This window comes from Hippocampus guttulatus, chromosome 8 (assembly GCF_054856545.1).
Source record: "Hippocampus guttulatus isolate MCC_2025c chromosome 8, RoL_Hgut_1.0, whole genome shotgun sequence".
In the NCBI taxonomy this organism is placed as follows: domain Eukaryota; kingdom Metazoa; phylum Chordata; class Actinopteri; order Syngnathiformes; family Syngnathidae; genus Hippocampus; species Hippocampus guttulatus.
In genome coordinates this window covers 20,101,933-20,121,128 of record NC_141268.1, presented here as the reverse complement: position 1 = coordinate 20,121,128, position 19,196 = coordinate 20,101,933, and the positions used below count along the sequence as shown (strand labels likewise).

Here is a 19,196-nt window from a genome sequence, read left to right as displayed (position 1 = left end):
CTCTCGTCTGTGTTTTCATGGCGGGTCCATTGGCCATTGCATTTGTTGGCCTGTAACGAGTTGGACTCGAATAACCCCGCAAGCATTAATGCAGACGTAAATGACAATAATACATCAATAATACAAATGCGAAATGCTGCACGCAATGACTTGGCCTGGGCTGACTTATCCCTCCATTGATTTCAATGAGGGCCAACCTCCACGTTACTCCACTTTATTTGACTTCTTTTGTCCTCGGTGCACTTCTAATTTGGCATCCATAGTACATCTTTGTTAATGTTTGACAAACCTAATGTCACGTAATCACATCGTGTTTAATGTGAAATTTCATTTACGCTGCACAGTGGTTGGCAGATAGCATGTGTCTAAATTTTAGGCACGTCTTGAAGATTCCTCGATTTTCCCCCCCCTCCGCCCCCTCTCTTTAGGCTGCCGTCAGGTCACAATTGTGCCACTTGGGAGAAGAAAATGGGAATTGCGTCACCTGAAGCATGCTGCGTAAATCTAGTGTGTGTGTGCGTGTGTGAGTGTGTCCTTGTCCAAGTATTTTCCATGAGCCACAAGCACTCACTCAGTTGCTTGGTGCAACAAGGGGAACGAAAAAAAAAGTTCCTTTCTGTGTGTGGAGGGTGTGGCCAGCAGGGAGTTTGCAATTGCATATTTGGATCGTGAGTACAAGTGTGCGTGTGTGCGCGTGTGTGTGCGCGTGCGTGTGTGCAGTCAGCAGGCTTCTTGCTGCTTTAGTATGCAGAGCAGGTGTGTCTGCAGAGGCTCAGAGAAGAAGAGGAAGAAGGGGAGCTGCAGTTGAGCAGAAAAAACATGAATGAACACTTTGGACACTTAGAAAATAGACATAATATATATATGATATATAAATATATATACAAACACATACGTGTGTCTGTACATACTTTACGTTGTGCAGATTAGGCTTCACACAATTAGGATTTTTGGCGCCAAACACTGATCAGTGAATTAAAAACAACAAAAAAACTATCTTGCAGGGGTTCGGGACCGACCCGGCATAAAAACAGTCAAAATTCACAGAGAATTACCGCCCATTGAAATGCCTTGGTGAAAAAAAATAACAATTTACCCTGAAAATTTCTCTCAAAAATGCTGATAAATATTCAACACATTTTTTATTTATTTATTTTTTAACAAACTTTTTTCCCAGTGAAAAAAGAGTCTGCATTGTCCTGGTTCGGTTTCTATATTGTCAGAGCAGAACATTTTGTGCGTCCTGAAAGATCCGTGAAAATGCTTTCGGTTTGCATTCCTTTGGACAGTATAGCTGATTTCATTTGGTAAAAATGCAAAGAAATTCCACGAACAACCCGGGCGAATCTTGCCTCTACCCTGCCACGCGAAGCTTTTCTCTTCGTTAAGATGTCTCACTTTGACATGAAAATGTGCCGATCCACCTTTTGGCACATTGTTACGCCAAATCCTGACATATTTCCACGTGTTCTGTGTGGATGTGGCTACATAATCAAAACGCCAAACTGTCATGTCAAATTGACGTTTTCAGCAGTGCAGGAATGTTCAAACGACGACAAACCCTCAAGCTAGAAATTCCACCGTATTCTATTTTTGTAATACCGGGTGGATGAGTCCACATTGGGCAAAAGGGTGGGCGTCCTGATTATTTTCCTTTGTGCCTTTATGACTGCGAGCTGGAAGCTATTTCACCTTTGGACTCAAGTGGGTGCGGTCGACTATTCGAACAAACAACTATTGGGAGGTGTGTGTCTTTAGGTGTGCGTTTGTGTATTAGTGCAGAGTTCATTTGTGTGACACCACCCACAGGTCCGTGTGGCAGTCATCTTTTTTTTTTTTTTCCTGATCCAGGTTGTTTTATTTTTCATGGCTAATTCTCAAAAAAATATCATTTAGCGGTGGCCATTTGTCAAATGCTTCTTATCTGTCCTTCTCAAAATGGCTGACTGGAAGTTAAAATTCGGGACAGTTTTTGTGCCTCCTGTTTTAGTAAAGATTTTCACCCAATCTCATGTCGATTGGGGGAAAATGTCAGGGACCGATTATTTATTTATTGGGTTTATTTATTTATTTTTCTTGACGTTTTCCAGGGTATGCTGGAAGTGTGTAGCAACTGCTTCAAAGCAAAATGCCGAACTTCCTGTTCAGCTTTAAGGGGTCGTTGAAACTTTTTTTTTTTTTTGTGGGTCCTCTTATGATTGATGTCTACCCATGTCATGACAACTGGTGAAACTAGTTTTAGGATCTAATATTTTTTCTCTCACTTTTGTCAAAGAGTCATAGAATTGCTTTAACCCAAAATGGCCGACTTGTTAAATTTTGGAAACGGGTCCTTGAGACTTTTTTGTGGGTCCTGTTATGATAGACATGTCCACTCATTTCATTGTGAAATGAATAATTTGACCTTTTTCCCAGTTGTGTTTTGAACCTGAATTTTTCTGTGACCTAAATCCCAGTTTGCTTGTGGACGACACCATTGGCAAAAAAGCGTCTCAGGTCGCAACGAACCAAAGTGTCTTTCATGACTCGTCCACGCTGACGCTGTTGCATGGTCGCCATTCAATCGGCAGCACGACTTCCCTTAATGACCCACTGATCGCAACCCGCATCAGTGGATTTGTGTGTGTGTGTGTGTGTGTGTGTTTATCCCACTGAATAGTGGTGGGCAACTGTGTTGAAACGTTTGATGAGCTCTTAAATCGTCTGCGGTGATGGGCTGAAATTTGTGCACGCACTTTGTTGATGATCACGTGTCCAAACTTCTTGTTTTGATGCCGTTGTGATGGAGAAGCAGTATTACTTCCTACCGCTTGCTGACACTTCCTGTTCCCTCTGGCCCTTTTCAGCTTTATCGTAAAAAAACAAACAAACAACAAATGGGAAAAAACATTTGGGGGTGGGGCTGAGGTTAATAAATACAAAACACTTGCGGTAGGGCTAGCCAATGACTCCATTTTATCCATTGATTTAAATGTATTTGTTATGATTTTAATCTTCCTCCCAAATTAGCATGACTGCAGACAGAGAAGAGTTAGTTGACAAAAGCAGCGGTCTGCTCATTACCATCCTATTCATAGTGCGTGTTGACAATGTAAAAGATGACATCTTGCTTAAAATAATGGGAGGGGCCATTTCTGTGCTGGGGGCGGTGCTGATGTGTTGGTTAGCAAGGGAAAAGTAAAATTCACTGCAACCAGAACAGATGGGGACAAACATTCCACACATCAACCCCCCCCCCCACCCCCCCTCCAAAAAAGTGTGGTTTTGCATCGGGCTGCAACTAACAATTATATTAATAATCAATTGATAACCAGAATATTTTTTTTGATGATTCGAAGAGAAGCCATTTATGATTTGTTTGCGGTGCTTCAGCTCGTCTTCTCATCCATTCTACTTTCTCTGTTCACAGCGACAACAGCCGAACATGTTTATCGCCGTTTCCATGGTAACCCAGAGGAGCATGCCTGTCCCAGTGAGGAGTTAAGCTGCGAAACTACAGTGCCCTTAAATACCCATCCATTGACACTTCCCCCCCCCCCCCTTTTGGGACTTTTTTTTTTTGGACATTGGAGATACGCTAACGGAGGATCGCCGACATGGCCAACAACACAGCGGACCACCCTCCGGGGAACTCGGTTGCCGATGGCAACCACGATGGCGACTTCGGAGTGACGGTGAGCGACCTGCGAGGACTCATGGAGCTACGCAGCGGTGAGGCCGTCAACAAGATACGAGACGACTACGGCGACGTGCAGGGCATCTGCAGACGCCTCAAAACATCCCCCATCGAAGGTAAAACGCTAAGTCGATGCCTAAATAACGAAAAGTTTCGTCCATTGCAGACGACCCAAACACGCATCACGCAGCAAGCAGGAACGGCAACAGCAATGAAAATATTTGTTTACATTCTGATAATTATACTGAAGATGATATGAGTTATACCACCTTGGCTGACATGATTTTGGACCAACCACCGAAAGTGTTGTGCAGCCAATGTGATGCCAGAAAATGGCCGTGGCATCGGGTTGCTATTTGTTCTTTCTTGCTCTCGCCGGCGGCGCTGTCATTGTCATCAGCATCAACTTTGATCCTCGTGCGTGCGGGCGTGTGTGTGTGCTGGCCGCTGGTCCATTGCTGGATTGAAATTAGTTCCAGGCGGCTCCCTTAATATCTCCATAGATCATTGCGGCCTTCCATTTGGCAAATCAGCTGCAGCGTCCGCCACACCACTGCCGACTTTCGTTCCACGACCAAGTACTTCTTTAAGATTTAAGAAAACCTTTATTTGTCTCACAATGGGGGAATTCCCAATTTACAGCGCCAAAATTATGAAATCTTAATCCTTATCCATATTTTTTAATGAAAGTTTTTCCGAATTGAAATGTTTTTTAAAATCCATTTTATTATTTTTAATTACAATCAAAGATATGTAATTTGTTTGTCTTCAGAATGAACATGTTTTAATGTCATTCAGTTTTTCCAAAATGGACTTTATTTTGGGGGTTTTTTAACGTGGATATTTTGAATTTTAAAAATGTTATCATTCTGTATCTTATTTGTTAATCGTCCTAGCTTATAAAAAATGTTTGTAATGAAGCTGCATTTACCCCCAAAAAATTTCATAATTATATTTTCCATGATAGAGGATGTAGGTATTTATTTTTGTTTTTTAATCATTTTTATGTTTATCTGATACATTTTTTTAAAAAGATTTTTGCGTAAATACAATGCTAATACTGATTAATATATGTGATTGACCCTAGTCACCATAAACATGATTTATACTTATTTTCCCCCCCTCCCAAAAAAAAAAAGTCATTTTATTTCTTGAATTTTTTTTAATTTAATGCGGTTGACTTTCTTATGCATGTGCAGATCGGTCATGTTATGGACAAATTGAGTTGAGAAATTGTGTATTTCTATAGGCTTGATTGCAAAAATGAGGCTGAATGAAAGCATGCATGCATGCATTTGTCAAAATGTGGTTGAAATAAAATTTTGTGGCGTGTTACAGTGCGACAGTAGCCGCCAAAGCGACAGCGCTTCACACGCTTAAATTGAACAGCGCACGTGAAGTGTCAGCGTGCACGTTTCATCTTTTTTTTTTTTTAATCCACCATTACATTTTTGATGTCTTGTGAAGCGTCCGTCTGAAGCCTCCCTGGTGGTCGCTGATGTTCTTTTCATCATGGCCTAAAAAAAGAAAAATCAAAAACGTGTGGACGTTTTTTTCTTCTTTTTTTTTTTTTTTTTATCCTTGCAGCTTTTGTCACAATCTGATGCGAGACGTGGCTCGTCAACTAAAAATAAAATGCCTATTTTAAGAGTTATCCTGTCAACAAAATGACAACGGCATGTGAAAAAAGTTTTGATTATCATTATTTTATTTTAATTTTCAAAATAAGACTTTTGCGAACATCTGCTTTTACTTTGTTGCACAAAGAAGAAGAAAAATGAATGAAACCACTTTCTGAAATACACCTGAAAAGCTCTCCTATGCACTACAGAAACACACACACACACACACACACACACACACACACTTCTGAAACATACAAGCTCGGCGTTTCGTGTGGCATGTGATGTTGAGATGTTTTCTGGTGAGAGAAGTTGGTCACCGATATGAGATGTGTGATGTTGGTCCCGATAAGTGTGTCTCTCTCTCACACACACACGCTCACACACACACACACACTGACGCACAGCCCGAGCTGGTCTCCAAAAGCATCGAGCCGTGCAACGTTTTCTCGTATCGCTCGGAGCCTTGGCGGAGGGCGGCTCTCGTTTGTCCTCGCCGTGCTGAAAGGCCAGATCTCTTTTTTTTTTTTTTTTTTTTTTTTTTTAACGGAAGCTTTCTTTCTTTCCTTCCTTCCTTCCCGGAGGAAGACGACGAAGACGGTGGGTGTCTTCTGTACAGGTTACCATGGCAACTGCGGCCATGTGGACATCTATCACATCTGCTTTCTTTTCACCGACAAATTACAAACGCCCACTCCAAAAAGTCACACTCCAATTTGGCTCCGCCGCGTTTTTTTGTGTTCATGGCGACAACCTCGACAGCGCGTGCACACGTTTATGTCGCGCGTCGCCACATGTGGCCGTTTTGTTGTCGCCGGCAAAGAAACGAGCGTTTAGCCGCGAGGAAATTCACTCAAAGCAAAACAAACGCATTTCCAGCCAATACAGACGTGATTCACTGGCAAATCATTTGATCGGGAAAGGGTTCAGATGTTCAAAGTTGGGTTTCAAGTCAAGGTTAGGATTTCAAATCTGGGTTAGCATTTGCGAACCAAGGTTGGGGCTTCAAATTAGCGTTTCAATCCAAGGGTAGGGTTGAAAGCTGTGGTTAGGTTTTTAAATGAGGGTTTACAGTTTCAAAGGTTTCATTATAGGCCGTATCCTTTCAAACAAGGGTTGGGAATACAAGTCAAGGTTAGGATTTCAAGCCTTGGTTAAGGTTTCAAGTTAAGATTTCAAACAGGGTTTACAGCCTGACTTTGGGTTTCAAGCTTGTGTCAGGGTTTTAAATTAGGGTTTCAAATGGGTCTTACAATTTCAAACAAGGGTTGGTGTTTCAAATTAGGGTTTCAAGCTAAGGTTATGATTTCAACTACGGTTCAAGTTTTTAATTCAGGTTTCAAACAAGAGTTGGAGTTTGAAATTTTGGCTTGTCGCTGAAGTTAGAGTTTCAAACTCATGATTAAGGCTTCGAAATAGTTACATAGACGGCTTGGCGTTTTTAATTAGGGTTTCAAATTGATGTTTGGTCTGTGCTGCATGTACATTTTCCACTTTGAATTCGTTGCTTCTGACCGTGGTCATGTGACTGCCGCCAAGCTCCATTTGAATGATGGAGTCCCGCTCTCGAAGCAACAGCGCACAAACTCCATTCATGCCCTCGGCTTCCGCGCGCGGTCTCGTGACTCCTCGCGGCACGTTATCTCGTTCTGACACGTTAGCTCATCTGGCCCCGAGGGCTCTCGTGTCCCCCTTGATTGAGTTGAGCGATGGTCTGACGAGTGTTTCGAGTGTCATCCAGAGAACGAGCGGCCTGCTTAGAGGGGAGGTGTTGCCCGTGCGCCAGGTTGGCACTGGTGAACGGCACCAGATTGCATTTCCGTGGGTGGTGTCCCACAGGGAAGGCTGGAGTCAGACTCAAGACACTCATGTTAGACTCTGGACTGTGCGTGGTGTCGGATTGTGACATTAACTCGAGCAGCTGGTTGCAAATCTTTATTTCAAGTCGAGTTACTAAAAATTGTTCCATCCAACCGCAGGTCTCTCCGGGAACCCCGTTGACCTGGAGAAGCGACACGCGGCATTCGGGAAGAACTTCATCCCTCCCAAGAAGGCCAAAACCTTCCTGCAGCTGGTGTGGGAAGCCCTGCAAGACGTCACGCTCATCATCCTGGAGATTGCCGCCATCATCTCGCTGGGCTTGTCCTTCTATCACCTGGAAGGCGGAGACAGTGAAGGTCCGTTTGCCGCTTCGAGAGCTCTGCTTGAGGCCTACTGCAAAACTATGACCTGACATTTGAACATGTTGGCTCCAGGACAAGTTATCATTTTACTCTTATGTCTATATATACTGTATATATATATATTATTATTTTTTTTTAAAATCAAAATCATGTTTAAAAAAAACGTAACTATTTTAGCATCACACCTAATTTAATCTATACCTTTCATTATGTATATTCTACACTATTATATTTCAAAGCTAACATTTTACTCTCATGTTAGCAATTTGTGATGATGTTTTATGTTAACTTGGGGCAGTGGAGCACACTGCCCCACGCAGTCGAGAAAGGACAAGGAGATCAGATCGTGGCATGCATTCAACTGGCAATTAAACCACCAAAATGGTAATTCGATATACACTTTAATGTAAAAAATGAGAATAATACTGTTAGCGTATTTATTTTAATTTTTCTTATCAAAATGGCATTTCCCATGGTAACTCACGTCCCGAGTGCTCCACACAGCTGAATTGAAATGTTGATTTTTTTTTTTTTCCCCTAGCTTGTGGCCAGGTGTCGGGCGGCATGGAGGACGAGGGTGAGGCGCAGGCGGGCTGGATCGAGGGCGCGGCCATCTTGTTCTCGGTCATCATCGTGGTGCTGGTGACGGCCTTCAACGATTGGTCCAAAGAGAAGCAATTCCGAGGCCTCCAGAGTCGCATTGAGCAGGAGCAGAAGTTCACCGTCATTCGCAAGGGACAAGTCATACAGATCCCCGTGGCCGAGATGGTGGTGGGGGACATCGCTCAGATCAAATACGGTACGCAAAACGCAAACCCGTGTCAGTATTGGAGCAAGCCTCTTTTGAAATGGCATCTGATGTTCTTGTCTTGAACACCCACAGGTGATCTCCTGCCAGCTGACGGCATTTTGATCCAAGGCAACGATCTGAAGATTGACGAGAGCTCCCTCACCGGAGAGTCTGATCACGTTCGCAAGTCTCTGGAGAAAGATCCGATGCTGCTGTCGGGTGAGTTTGAAGGCGCAATGCCCCAAAAAACGCAATCAATTCTGAGTGTGATCTCAGAAACAAACAAACATTAAAAAAACTCAGGGCCTACTAGTAATGCTGAGCGATGATAACCATCAACCAGGAAATGAACGTTTATTGGGATTTGTGATGGGCGAGCACCGATACCAGGTATTGGTATCAGGCCAATAGTGGCCTGATTTCAAGGCATCCGGCATTGGATAAATCTTTCAGTGCGCGCTCCGAGCATATTTCCGGACACGCCCAAATTCAAATCAGAAATAATACCAAACTACAGGACAGTCCCGGTATATAAAAGCCTTTGTGTTTTTTTGTGTTTTTTTTTTTTTTTTTTTTTGAGGTTGCTATTAGTGCCAAAGTTGTTCTCTCTCGTTATATATTAGCCTGCTAATTGTTAACATTTCAAGTTACATTTAATCATTTGCCATTAGAAATTGTAGCGTTAATGAAACCCGCGTGGAACCACGCCAGCACTTATTGTGGTCCAGTAGCTATCTTGCTACTTCTTAGCATGGCATCTTTTTGCTGGGCAGGGACACACGTGATGGAGGGCTCGGGTCGGATGGTGGTGTCGGCCGTGGGCCTGAACTCTCAGACGGGAATCATCTTCACGCTGCTCGGTGCCGGCGAGAACGACGAGGAGAAGAAAGCCAAGAAAAGTATGAATGAGACGCACACACACACACACACACATGAAAAACAACAACTGAAAACACCACCAGAACATCAAGAATGTTTCTTGTGCTCATTTGCAAGCTACACAACTTGACACAAACTACCTGAAATGACTTTTCCAGCTGGCTTTACATTCAACCCTTCGTAGTCATGTCTCTAACTTAGCTTATTTACATCATATTTAATGTGTGCACACCACTAAAGTAGCACACTTATGTCATGTTTAATTTACTTTTTTTTTTAATTGTTAAAAAATATTTTTTTTCTTTATTCTATACACCTCTAATGTAATATTTACCTCATATTTGTGTACAAACAGGCATATCAGTTATATTGCAGTTGATGTACAGTATGTACCTCTGTGACAGAATATACAATACATTTAATGTTCTATATAATATAGATTTACATGAGATGTAATGTACTCTACAGCGCGAGCTGCAGTGTAAATCCAGTAAGGGGAAGTCAAGAATGTGTATTCGGAATGAGCTACCATGTAATTCACCTTACACGCGACTTTGTCTTTTGTCAGGTTGACCAATCATCAGTCATCAGTGTGCCATTGCTGTTGAATGAATGAATGAAATAATCCACGGCCCCCTTTGTTAAAACACACGCCTCAAACTGGTATTTAATGAAAAAAAAAACAATTTTAAAGGAAAGGGAAAAAAAACGTTTTGAAAAGGATCTTGGCGTGTACACAAAGCGAGCGGTGTGATGCTCGGCTACAGTCTGGGGGAGCTGGCGACCGCTCTTTTTTAGTGTTTGTGATCACGCTCGCTGGTTGTTTTGGATTCTCTGTCTGCTCATTTGTTTCCTTGGCCAACGTTTGAGTTTGTCGGGCATTCATTTAGGAAGGGGATGAATGGACCAAGTCAGTACAAAGATGGACACTGTCTGCCTCAAGTTTTTTTTTTAAATGCATTTAACACACAAAAAAGGGCCCAATTTAACAGCAGTATGATATTTCCCAGGTGTATTCATAAATTGCAATTATTTTTCTTTAAAAGGAAACATCTTCATGTGTTTGTCATTCATTTATTCATCAATAAAAAATCCATATAAATTAACAAAATTTTCTTTAATCAGTCATGATTACACCCCCCACCCCCACATTTTTAAACAATTTAGGAACACACAATTTTTATTTATTTTTTGGTGCATTTAGAAACTGAATTTTGTATTTCCTTGTGTAGTCTCTGTGTGATATTAAAATTGGTTTGCTGAACCGAAACCTTTCTATATGATACATATGCAAAGAAGACAGAAATCTTATTTCACAGCACTGTAAATATATTTTTAAAACTTCATTGGCAATCAAAATTAACTCTTGATGAAGTTATCATTTGTGACTGGCTGGCTTCAGCAAAACGCAGCAGTCCGAAGTGTCTCCCTCTCCTCTGATTGGTCCATTCCTGCCAACAAGACACACACACACACACACACACACACACGGCAGGCAGTGTTTGAAGTTCTCCTTCAGTTTGATTCTTTTGATCCATCTTCTCAGCATTCCGCCCTCTCTCTCTGTCCGAACAGGTAAAAAACAAGGACCCCCCGAAAATCGCAACAAAGGTAACCCCCTCCATTCATCCACCTGTCGCTCTGTCCCACCATCCTCCCTCTGCCTCGTCCCCCCCCCCCCTCTCTGTCATCTCCATCCAGAGGCAGGCGGGGGTGCTCCTTCTTTCTGTCTCGCTCTCTCGCTCTTGCTCTCTCTCTCTCTCTCTCTGATTACAAACGGGGCTGTTGGTTCGCTCTACCCGGGTGCAACTCTCAATCTTTTTTGCCTTTGCATCTGCTATTGTCTCGGTGATGATTCATTTATTTATTGCGGCTTTGGTCGTTTGCTGAGGCGCGTTGCAACAACATGGCTCCTAACAGAGAGGAGCTAGCTCACAAAAAGCACAGCCCGTGTTGCCTACTTAATAGAGTTGCAGGAATTATTCGATTAATCGACATTTAATCCGTGGTCAGATTACTCAACAACATACACTTAATTGTTGTGAAACCTTGTTGAAATTTAAAGCTCTCCAACTTTCAGTTTATTCTCAGATTCCCTGAAAGCAGACAGGTTATCTTCAAAATAAGGCATTTTCAAACATTTGGTTTTTGGATAAAAAAACAGCATTTTTTTTTTTCTAATTCTCTGACATGTTATGGATTCTGTTTGAGGTACAGCCTTGCCTTTAGAGACAAATGAGTGACACTTTTTCGCGATAGGAGAAGTCATTTCACTTTGACTTGTGAGCACAAATTTGAAATACGAGCACCTAATTGTGGAAGTCAACTAAAAACACAATTTTCCTACATACTACCCAGCCTACAAGAATGGCATGCAAGCTAAATGCTAACAAGAATGAAAAATGCCATTGACATGCTAACATTAGTATTGATGTTTGTGGTTTTACAACACTTGGAGAGTATATTTGAACACAAATGGCCTCAAAACACATGACGACAGATTATATAACCGTTCGCACAGGCATGTGGTCGGTATCCTCAACGGCAACGGAATGAGTAGTCGTTGCGGCTGCCTTGAGTGTATTATACAGGACTGCCTCCTCCTGGCCAAGACAAGCACATCAGAAGGAGCAGCGCATTAAATTGGATGCAGCATTAAACCATGATGCAAGCAAGATGTGTCGATAAAGTACAAGTCCAAAGTTGATGCAAGTTAATGCTCTAGGATTTTTTTTTCTGTTTTTGTTGTTTTGTTTTGTTTTGTTTTTGAACCCAAAGCTTGTTTGGTATCAGGAGAAATCAAGCAAATCCCACACGGAGAAACATAAAAAGCAAAACTTGTTTTGAAACATGTCATCATTATTTGCGCTTTCTACAAATGAAAAGGGCATAGAATGGATTGAAATCAGAATCAGGCAAAGAAAAACAAAAAGGGTAACGTGATTTTATCTGCAGCCGCATAATCCAGTCTGGGGTGAAAATGACGCATACCCCTGAGTGTTAATGTGCCGCCTGTGTGCATTTGTTTTCTGATGTCATCGCTGCAAGCTAAAAAGCACACTGGCTTGTCTGTGATCGTGCAGGTCCTGTGCAAGGTGGCGCGAGAGCGCACGCACACGCATGCACAGGCGCGTGCAAATCTCCTGTGGTTTGAGCATCTGCTGCCACTTGGGTGCTTGGTGGAACCATAAATCCATAAATCAATCGTGCCTACTTGTATACATGCATCCACTTTTTTGTATTTGTGTTTTGACATAATTAGCTTCTGTTAGCCTTGTTAGCTTTGAGTTAGCTTAGTTGCTTTGAGCACTGTTGTGGAGGGCACACGACGCTCTCGGTCAAACTCCGCTGCTCCCTGGTGGTCAAAATAGGTAATGCTGCAGGATTTGTCATCCGCCCCAGACCCCCCCCCCCCCCCCCCAAAAAAAGAACCCACAAGTAATCTAATGCTGCACACTATTTAATTTTAAAGTGTACTTCTGAAGAAAACTACATTTGTTTTGATTGTTAAACATTTTTTCAATTAAATAGTCAAAGAACTGTATTCAAATGAAGTACATTTTGCAAACGCAATGTCCAGTTTTGTTGAATCATAGTGTGTAGCTAGAGCTAAAAAAATTGTGTTTAAAGTTATGTGGAAAACAAAGATTCTCTCTCTTTTTATATGTGTCTACATATATATATAAATTACTGCAAAATCCATGGGAGTTGCACCCTGGCAGGAAGATGTGCTATGCGTCTTTTTCTTCTTGTTCTTCTTTGCAGGTTGTTACTCAGGACTTTGATGTTGTCTCGTCATCGTGGTCTTGCTCCTCTTTCTCCTGTCCTGCTGCCGCTTCGTCTTTTCCCCTTCCTCCTCTTCTTCCTCCTCATGCCACCCATCCGTCCATCCCACCCAGCTGTTGTGGTTCTGCATCGCTGTGGTTTTTCGGGTGGTCCTTTTTCAGTTTGTCGTCTGTTTGTGGACTTGCTGTCGTTTTTTCTTTTTGATTGTCCGGCCCCTCCCCCGCCCACCCCCGCACCACCACCACTGCACATACACATGCACACACACACACACACACACACACACATGTCCCATGATGTAATCGTGCTGTGATTGGTCGGTGGGTCTCAGTGTCAGTTAGTTCCATGTCGTGTGCTGGATGAAAGTTCCACCGCTTCCTGGTTTGAAAGTCAACCTCTCCAGCGTCATCATCTTGGGGACGTGTTGTGTTTTGCCTTTTATAAATTTTGCCAAAAGGAAAACCAATCTGTCAATCATGCGCGTCAACCAACGGCACTGATTTATGGCCGCCGATAACTTTATGCCCCTCGGTAAAACAATGAAGAGGATTCAAAAACAAAAACTCAAAGGTATCAAGGTCCACATGCTTTTATTGTTGAGAGGTTACAGTTGTTTTATGAGGGGTTATTAATCCTTTTGTCTTTGATTGCTTTATCAGGGGTCATAAATCAACCTTTTTTTAATTTTTTTTTTTACATCAAAACCATTCCCTTCTCAGGGATGAAAGCACTTTGAATTTTGAAATGCTGTCACCACCAAAACAAAGTGCCACACACCAGCGGAAGAATAAAAGAAGTAAAAGCATGATACCATATATTGAATAAAACACGCAAACAAGCTTTGGGAGCTGAATTGAAACATTTTTGTGTTTTATGGCGAGTTATCAAACTTGGACAAGCTCCTCCCACACACGGTGACATTAACGTTAGATTGTTGCAATTTGGTCTAACATTTTGGAATTTGGTAACAATCCGACGAAATCTCTAGGATGAATTCCTCAGTGTCTTTCAATACCTGGAAAATGGGAAACAGGACCCTGACAATCAAAATGTTACATTTCCTGTGTTTTTTCTTCTTCTTTGCGCCGCTGCTCATGCTAGACATGTCTACCAAATTTCATGTTGATACATGAAACTTGTTTCAGGGACTGGAATGTTAAAATAATAATGAAGAGACAAAAGTGATTGCAAGAGGGATTTGGACCAAATGACCATGAATGGCTACTTCAAACCAAAGTGGCACATTTCCTGTGTACGGCTTCGAGAGAATTTTGTGTGGGTCTGCTCATAATTGGCATGCCTACCAAATTCATGCTACAAAGTCGGACTGGCTCCAGGGGCTGAAAAAACAAAGCAATTATAAGGTGGCCTTTGACAAAATGACCCTAAATTTGCTGCTTTAAACCTCGTCAGACGTCTTGTGGTATTTTGGGGCATAGGTCCCAAAGACATTTGTGTGCTTCTGCTCACGATAAACATCCATCCATTTTCGAATCCGCTTTATTATGCCAGCCATCTTCGGGTAGTAAGCGAGGGACACCCTGAACTGCTCGCCAGCCAATTTCAGGGCACACATAGACAAACGACCATTCTCTCTTACCCTCACATCGAGGCACAATTTTGAATGTTCCATTAACCTGCCATGCATGTTTTTGGAATGTGGGAGGCAACCGGATTACCCGGATAAAAGCCACGCAGGCAGGGGGAAAACATGCAAACGCCACACAGGAAGGTCAGAGCCGGAATCGAACCCTACACCTCTGCGTTGTGAGGCCGACGCGCTAACCAATTGACCAGCGTGCCGCCCTCATGATAAACATTCCTTCCAAATTTCAAACTGCCCTCGAGGCTTTCAAATAAAGACAAATGGCCATCTTGACTTCTAAGAAGTCCCCTTAGAACGGAAATGGCAGACTTCCTGTGGGGGGGGGGGGGGGCATGCCTTACTTTTTTGTGGGTCTACTCATGATAAACATGCCCACGGAATTTCATGCTGCTAAGTCAAACAGGCTACAGGGGTTGAATTTAAAATAAAAAAAGAAAGAAAGAAAGAAACTGTACCCTACTAAAATCAATATGCCATACCGAAAGAAAACCCAACAAGTACATCTGTTTGTTTTGTCACATAAATGTGTACAAAATCAGTCGCGTTAAATGTTGGCAATCATTTCCCATGAGCTGCCGTAGCATCTGAATGAGCTTTTCAACCTTAACCAGTCAGCGTCAGATTAACCGAGGAAGCTTTTCGGCGAGCAGCGGTGCATGCTGGGAAGCGGCTCAATGAAACGCATCCGCCAGATGCAAATAGGCTGCTTTGCTTATGCAAATGAGGCCAAGACTCCTCGTCAGCTTTCGGAGCTGCCAGCTGAGCTCTCATGTGAGGCAAATACACTCTCTGTGTAGTGTCATGTCGTGCCGGGGGTCAAAAACATTTCGAGGTCCACGGACCTCCCATAATCCCCACGCCAATTAACCCTTAGTCCTCTGTCCTGAGCATTTGTGTCCACCCCCTGCCCCCCAAACCATTTTTAGCTTTAATAAGGTCAATGTCATGAAACGTCCCAAAGGGATTTTGTCATTTCCAACCTCAGCTCTTCAAATATTATAAAATATCAATGATGCACCATTCACATCACATTGTATCTTTCCCATGTGATATACTGGGTGGAAGGCCAGTTTGTTCTTCATATAATCATGCACTCAATCGATAGCGTACTTATAGCACGTTATGAACCCACTTTACATGTTATACATAAAGCATATTTGACAATAAAGATGACCTTGACCTTGACATTGTCATTTTTCTTCATTCGAAAGGCTTCATATAAACGACGGTGGTGATTTGGGGGCGGCGTTGATTTGCTTCGGCCAGTAAATTGAGCTTGGTCAGGGAACCGATGGAGTCGTGTGTGAAGTTGAATGCTCTGTGTTGTAAGCCGCTGTTGTGTGTGTGTGTTGCGCTTCATCACAATCTGGTGTGTGTGTGTGTGTGTGTGTGTGTGTGTGTAATACAAGTTGTACAAGCAACTGTTGATTGTTGTCATGATGTAAGCTCCTCTGCGCCCTGAAAGATGAAAAAGGACGTGGGGCCACCACGTCGGTGCTAAAAGCTGTCGCTTCTCTTCCTCCCTGCAAAAAACAAAAAAACAACATAAAAAACATTTATCGTCTGTTTTTAACCTCTCTAACCTTTTCTCTACCTTTCGTCCTCACACCCCTCCCCCTCATCATCCTTCACATGTTCATCCATGTCCTCTTTCCTTCTCCCCCCCGTTTTTTTCCCCCTCCCCAACCCCCTTTCAGCCAAAACCCAGGATGGCATCGCGTTGGAGATCCAGCCGCTTAAGAGCGAGGAGGCGGCCGAGTCGGAGGAGAAGGAGGAGGCCAAGCCGGTCAAGAAGGTAATCGTGCCCAAGAAGGAGAAGTCGGTGCTGCAGGGGAAGCTGACCAGACTGGCTGTGCAAATTGGGAAGGCCGGTGAGGAACTTGCAAAAAGCACGCAAAACACTTTTTCACCAATTCATTATTTAAATATCATTTAGAAATGACTAAAATGAGAAATGACCTACTTGGGGGTGGGGACTCTTTTACAGTATATCATTTCTACCTATAAAATAACACTTTCGCTAATAGACTAATAATGATAATAAATGTAATCCTATTTTTTAATTACAATTATTTTTGACCATGTAGTGTCCCAATTTTCTTTTTGCCTTTCACTTTTTTTAAAAGTGATTTTGTTGTATTTGTGTATATAAAACAAGTTTTTTTATAAGCAGCTGCTAGTTAGCTAACATGCTGAGCTGCCTAACCTAATTGCGGACGACTCCAATAAATGTGTGCATGTTGCTATAAAAGCTCACAAAGCGTTCAGGCGAAAGCTGGGTCACCGGGCACTCACTTTTATTGGATCTGACATTTTTTTTCCCTCGATGGCAGACGCCATTCATCCCGGAATTGACACACTTTTTAAATTGACCTTAATTTTCATTCACCTTCACATCGGGAACTTATTTAAATTAGGATGGAAACATTTGGGGCGGAGCGATGACGCTGAAAAGTGCATACGCTGTCTGTTTTCAATCAATTTTTGCGAACCAAAACAGCAGCATGTTTGCAATCATTTCAAATTTGGAATTTTAAGATGATTTTTTTTTTCTCCATAAACAATACTTACATTTTCAATGTCCAATATTTTATATGTATTATAGTACTCTATTTTTTACTATTATACCAGCCGGATATATCAGAAGTGAAAATTGAAGAAATCACCTCCATTTCCAATGTTTTTATTATTACGATGCCCCTAAAGTGTTGAGATTTATAGTAATCATCAAAATGTTTAAATATATCGCATTTTATTTCATTGATATTTTTCTTAAGAATTTTTTTTCAAAAAAGAAAAAGGCAAAATGTACATTCCGCATAGTTTTTTTTTTAACTGATAAAAAAAAAAGTATTTTGAAAAATATGAAAATTGATCACAATGTTATTTTTATTTTGACATTTTCTGGGGGGAGGGCAAATTCTCCCTGTCAGTCAGTCGATGCAAATTATGACATTATTATTATTATAATTGTTGTTGTTCTTATTGTTGACATTGTGCGCAGGCCTGATCATGTCGGCGGTGACGGTAATCATCCTGATCTTGTACTTCGTCATCGACACATTCGGCATCCAGGGCCGCTCGTGGACGTCTGAGTGCACGCCCATCTACATCCAGTACTTTGTCAAGTTCTTTATCATCGGCGTCACCGTCCTGGTGGTGGCCGTCCCTGAGGGCCTGCCCCTGGCCGTCACCATTGCGCTCGCCTACTCTGTCAAGGTTAACACATTCATCGTAATTATGATTAATAATAACCAGGAAATGAAGAGAATTTACGTGTTGCGTATTTAACCCGACCATGTTAACTTTAAGTTAGCTTAATGCTAACACACGCTGGGAAACACAACAGACAAGCTAATGGAATTAGCATTCATGTTGCAGCAGTTCAAGCCTTTAGGCAGTTTTATATTTAAGCTCGCTTAATGCTAATACACGCCGGGAAACACAACAGACAAGCTAATGGAATTAGCATTCATGTTGCAGTTGTTCCATGCCTTTGGGCAATTTTATATCAAGACAATTAATATTACTCCTGCGTAGTCGCGATGATCGTCTTCTGTAGCTCATTTAGTAATGAATTAAACGTAATTAATTCTCTGTTGTTCATCAATAATTGAATGTAAAACAAAGAGAATTATTCATTGTGTATTTCACGAAACCACATCACCATGTCCGACAAAAGGTTGATGCTAACACACAATGGGAAACACCATAGACAGACGAAAGAAACTAGCATCGAGGTTACTATAAACCTTTCAACAAGCAAATGCAAACGGAGCACATAAAAATAGTCACAGGCATATGTTCTTTATGCGCTGCTAAATAATAATACTGCTGCTTGTGGTGTGAATCTGGTGCGTTCGCTTCATATAAAGGACGGTGGTAACCGTCGACTGCATCTAACCCCGGCGTCCATCTTGTAGAAAATGATGAAGGACAACAACCTGGTGCGCCACTTGGACGCGTGCGAGACGATGGGCAACGCCACGGCCATCTGCTCAGACAAAACGGGCACCCTGACCATGAACCGCATGACCGTGGTGCAGGCCTACATGGGAGACACTCATCACAAGACGGTTCCCGAACCCACTGCCATCAAGCCCGACACCCTGGAGGTCCTGGTCAACAGCATCTCCATCAACTCGGCCTACACGACCAAGATCCTGGTGAGGAGGACAAAAAGCTACGCTAAGCTAATGTAACAATGGAATTAAAGTTTTGGCATAGGCCGAGGGTGTGGGTCATTTTCGATTAAAACACTTGGGAGGTCGCGTTGTTATTCCTGCTCCTTTTCCGCAAACTGCCAGTACATAAACCGATTCTTCTTCTTCTTCTTCCTCTACTCTTCATTTCGTCCTTTTTCTCCTTCCAGCCTCCAGAGAAGGAGGGCGGCCTCCCTCGCCATGTGGGCAACAAGACTGAGTGCGCCCTCCTGGGTCTGGTTCTGGATCTGAAGCGGGACTACCAGCCCATCAGAGACGAAGTCCCAGAGGAGAAGATGTACAAAGTGTACACCTTCAACTCCTCACGCAAATCCATGAGCACCGTAATCAGGAACTCGGGTGGAGGATTCCGCATGTACAGCAAAGGGGCGTCCGAGATCATCCTCAGGAAGTGAGTGTGTGCGTGTGTGCGCGTGCGTGCGTGTGTTGGA

The 19,196-nt window shown here is 42.5% G+C and overlaps 1 protein-coding gene across 3 annotated transcripts in view; it reads left to right on the top strand.

Moving 5' to 3' along the window:
* The window catches only part of LOC147201739 (plasma membrane calcium-transporting ATPase 1-like), a 55,706-nt gene that overhangs the window by 20,844 nt on the left and 15,666 nt on the right, over positions 1 to 19,196 (top strand). For 2 of the 3 annotated variants that reach the window (XM_086118947.1, XM_086118948.1), the window contains exons 2-11: positions 3,410 to 3,792; positions 7,278 to 7,475; positions 8,023 to 8,280; positions 8,365 to 8,490; positions 9,045 to 9,170; positions 10,726 to 10,761; positions 16,240 to 16,413; positions 17,547 to 17,761; positions 18,466 to 18,708; positions 18,915 to 19,156. In XM_086118947.1, coding sequence (XP_085975073.1) covers positions 3,597 to 3,792; positions 7,278 to 7,475; positions 8,023 to 8,280; positions 8,365 to 8,490; positions 9,045 to 9,170; positions 10,726 to 10,761; positions 16,240 to 16,413; positions 17,547 to 17,761; positions 18,466 to 18,708; positions 18,915 to 19,156 — 1,814 coding nt within the window. In that variant the 5' untranslated portion in view covers positions 3,410 to 3,596. The remainder of the gene's footprint in view (positions 1 to 3,409; positions 3,793 to 7,277; positions 7,476 to 8,022; positions 8,281 to 8,364; positions 8,491 to 9,044; positions 9,171 to 10,725; positions 10,762 to 16,239; positions 16,414 to 17,546; positions 17,762 to 18,465; positions 18,709 to 18,914; positions 19,157 to 19,196) is intronic. The other variant, XM_086118949.1, reaches the window with a different exon arrangement.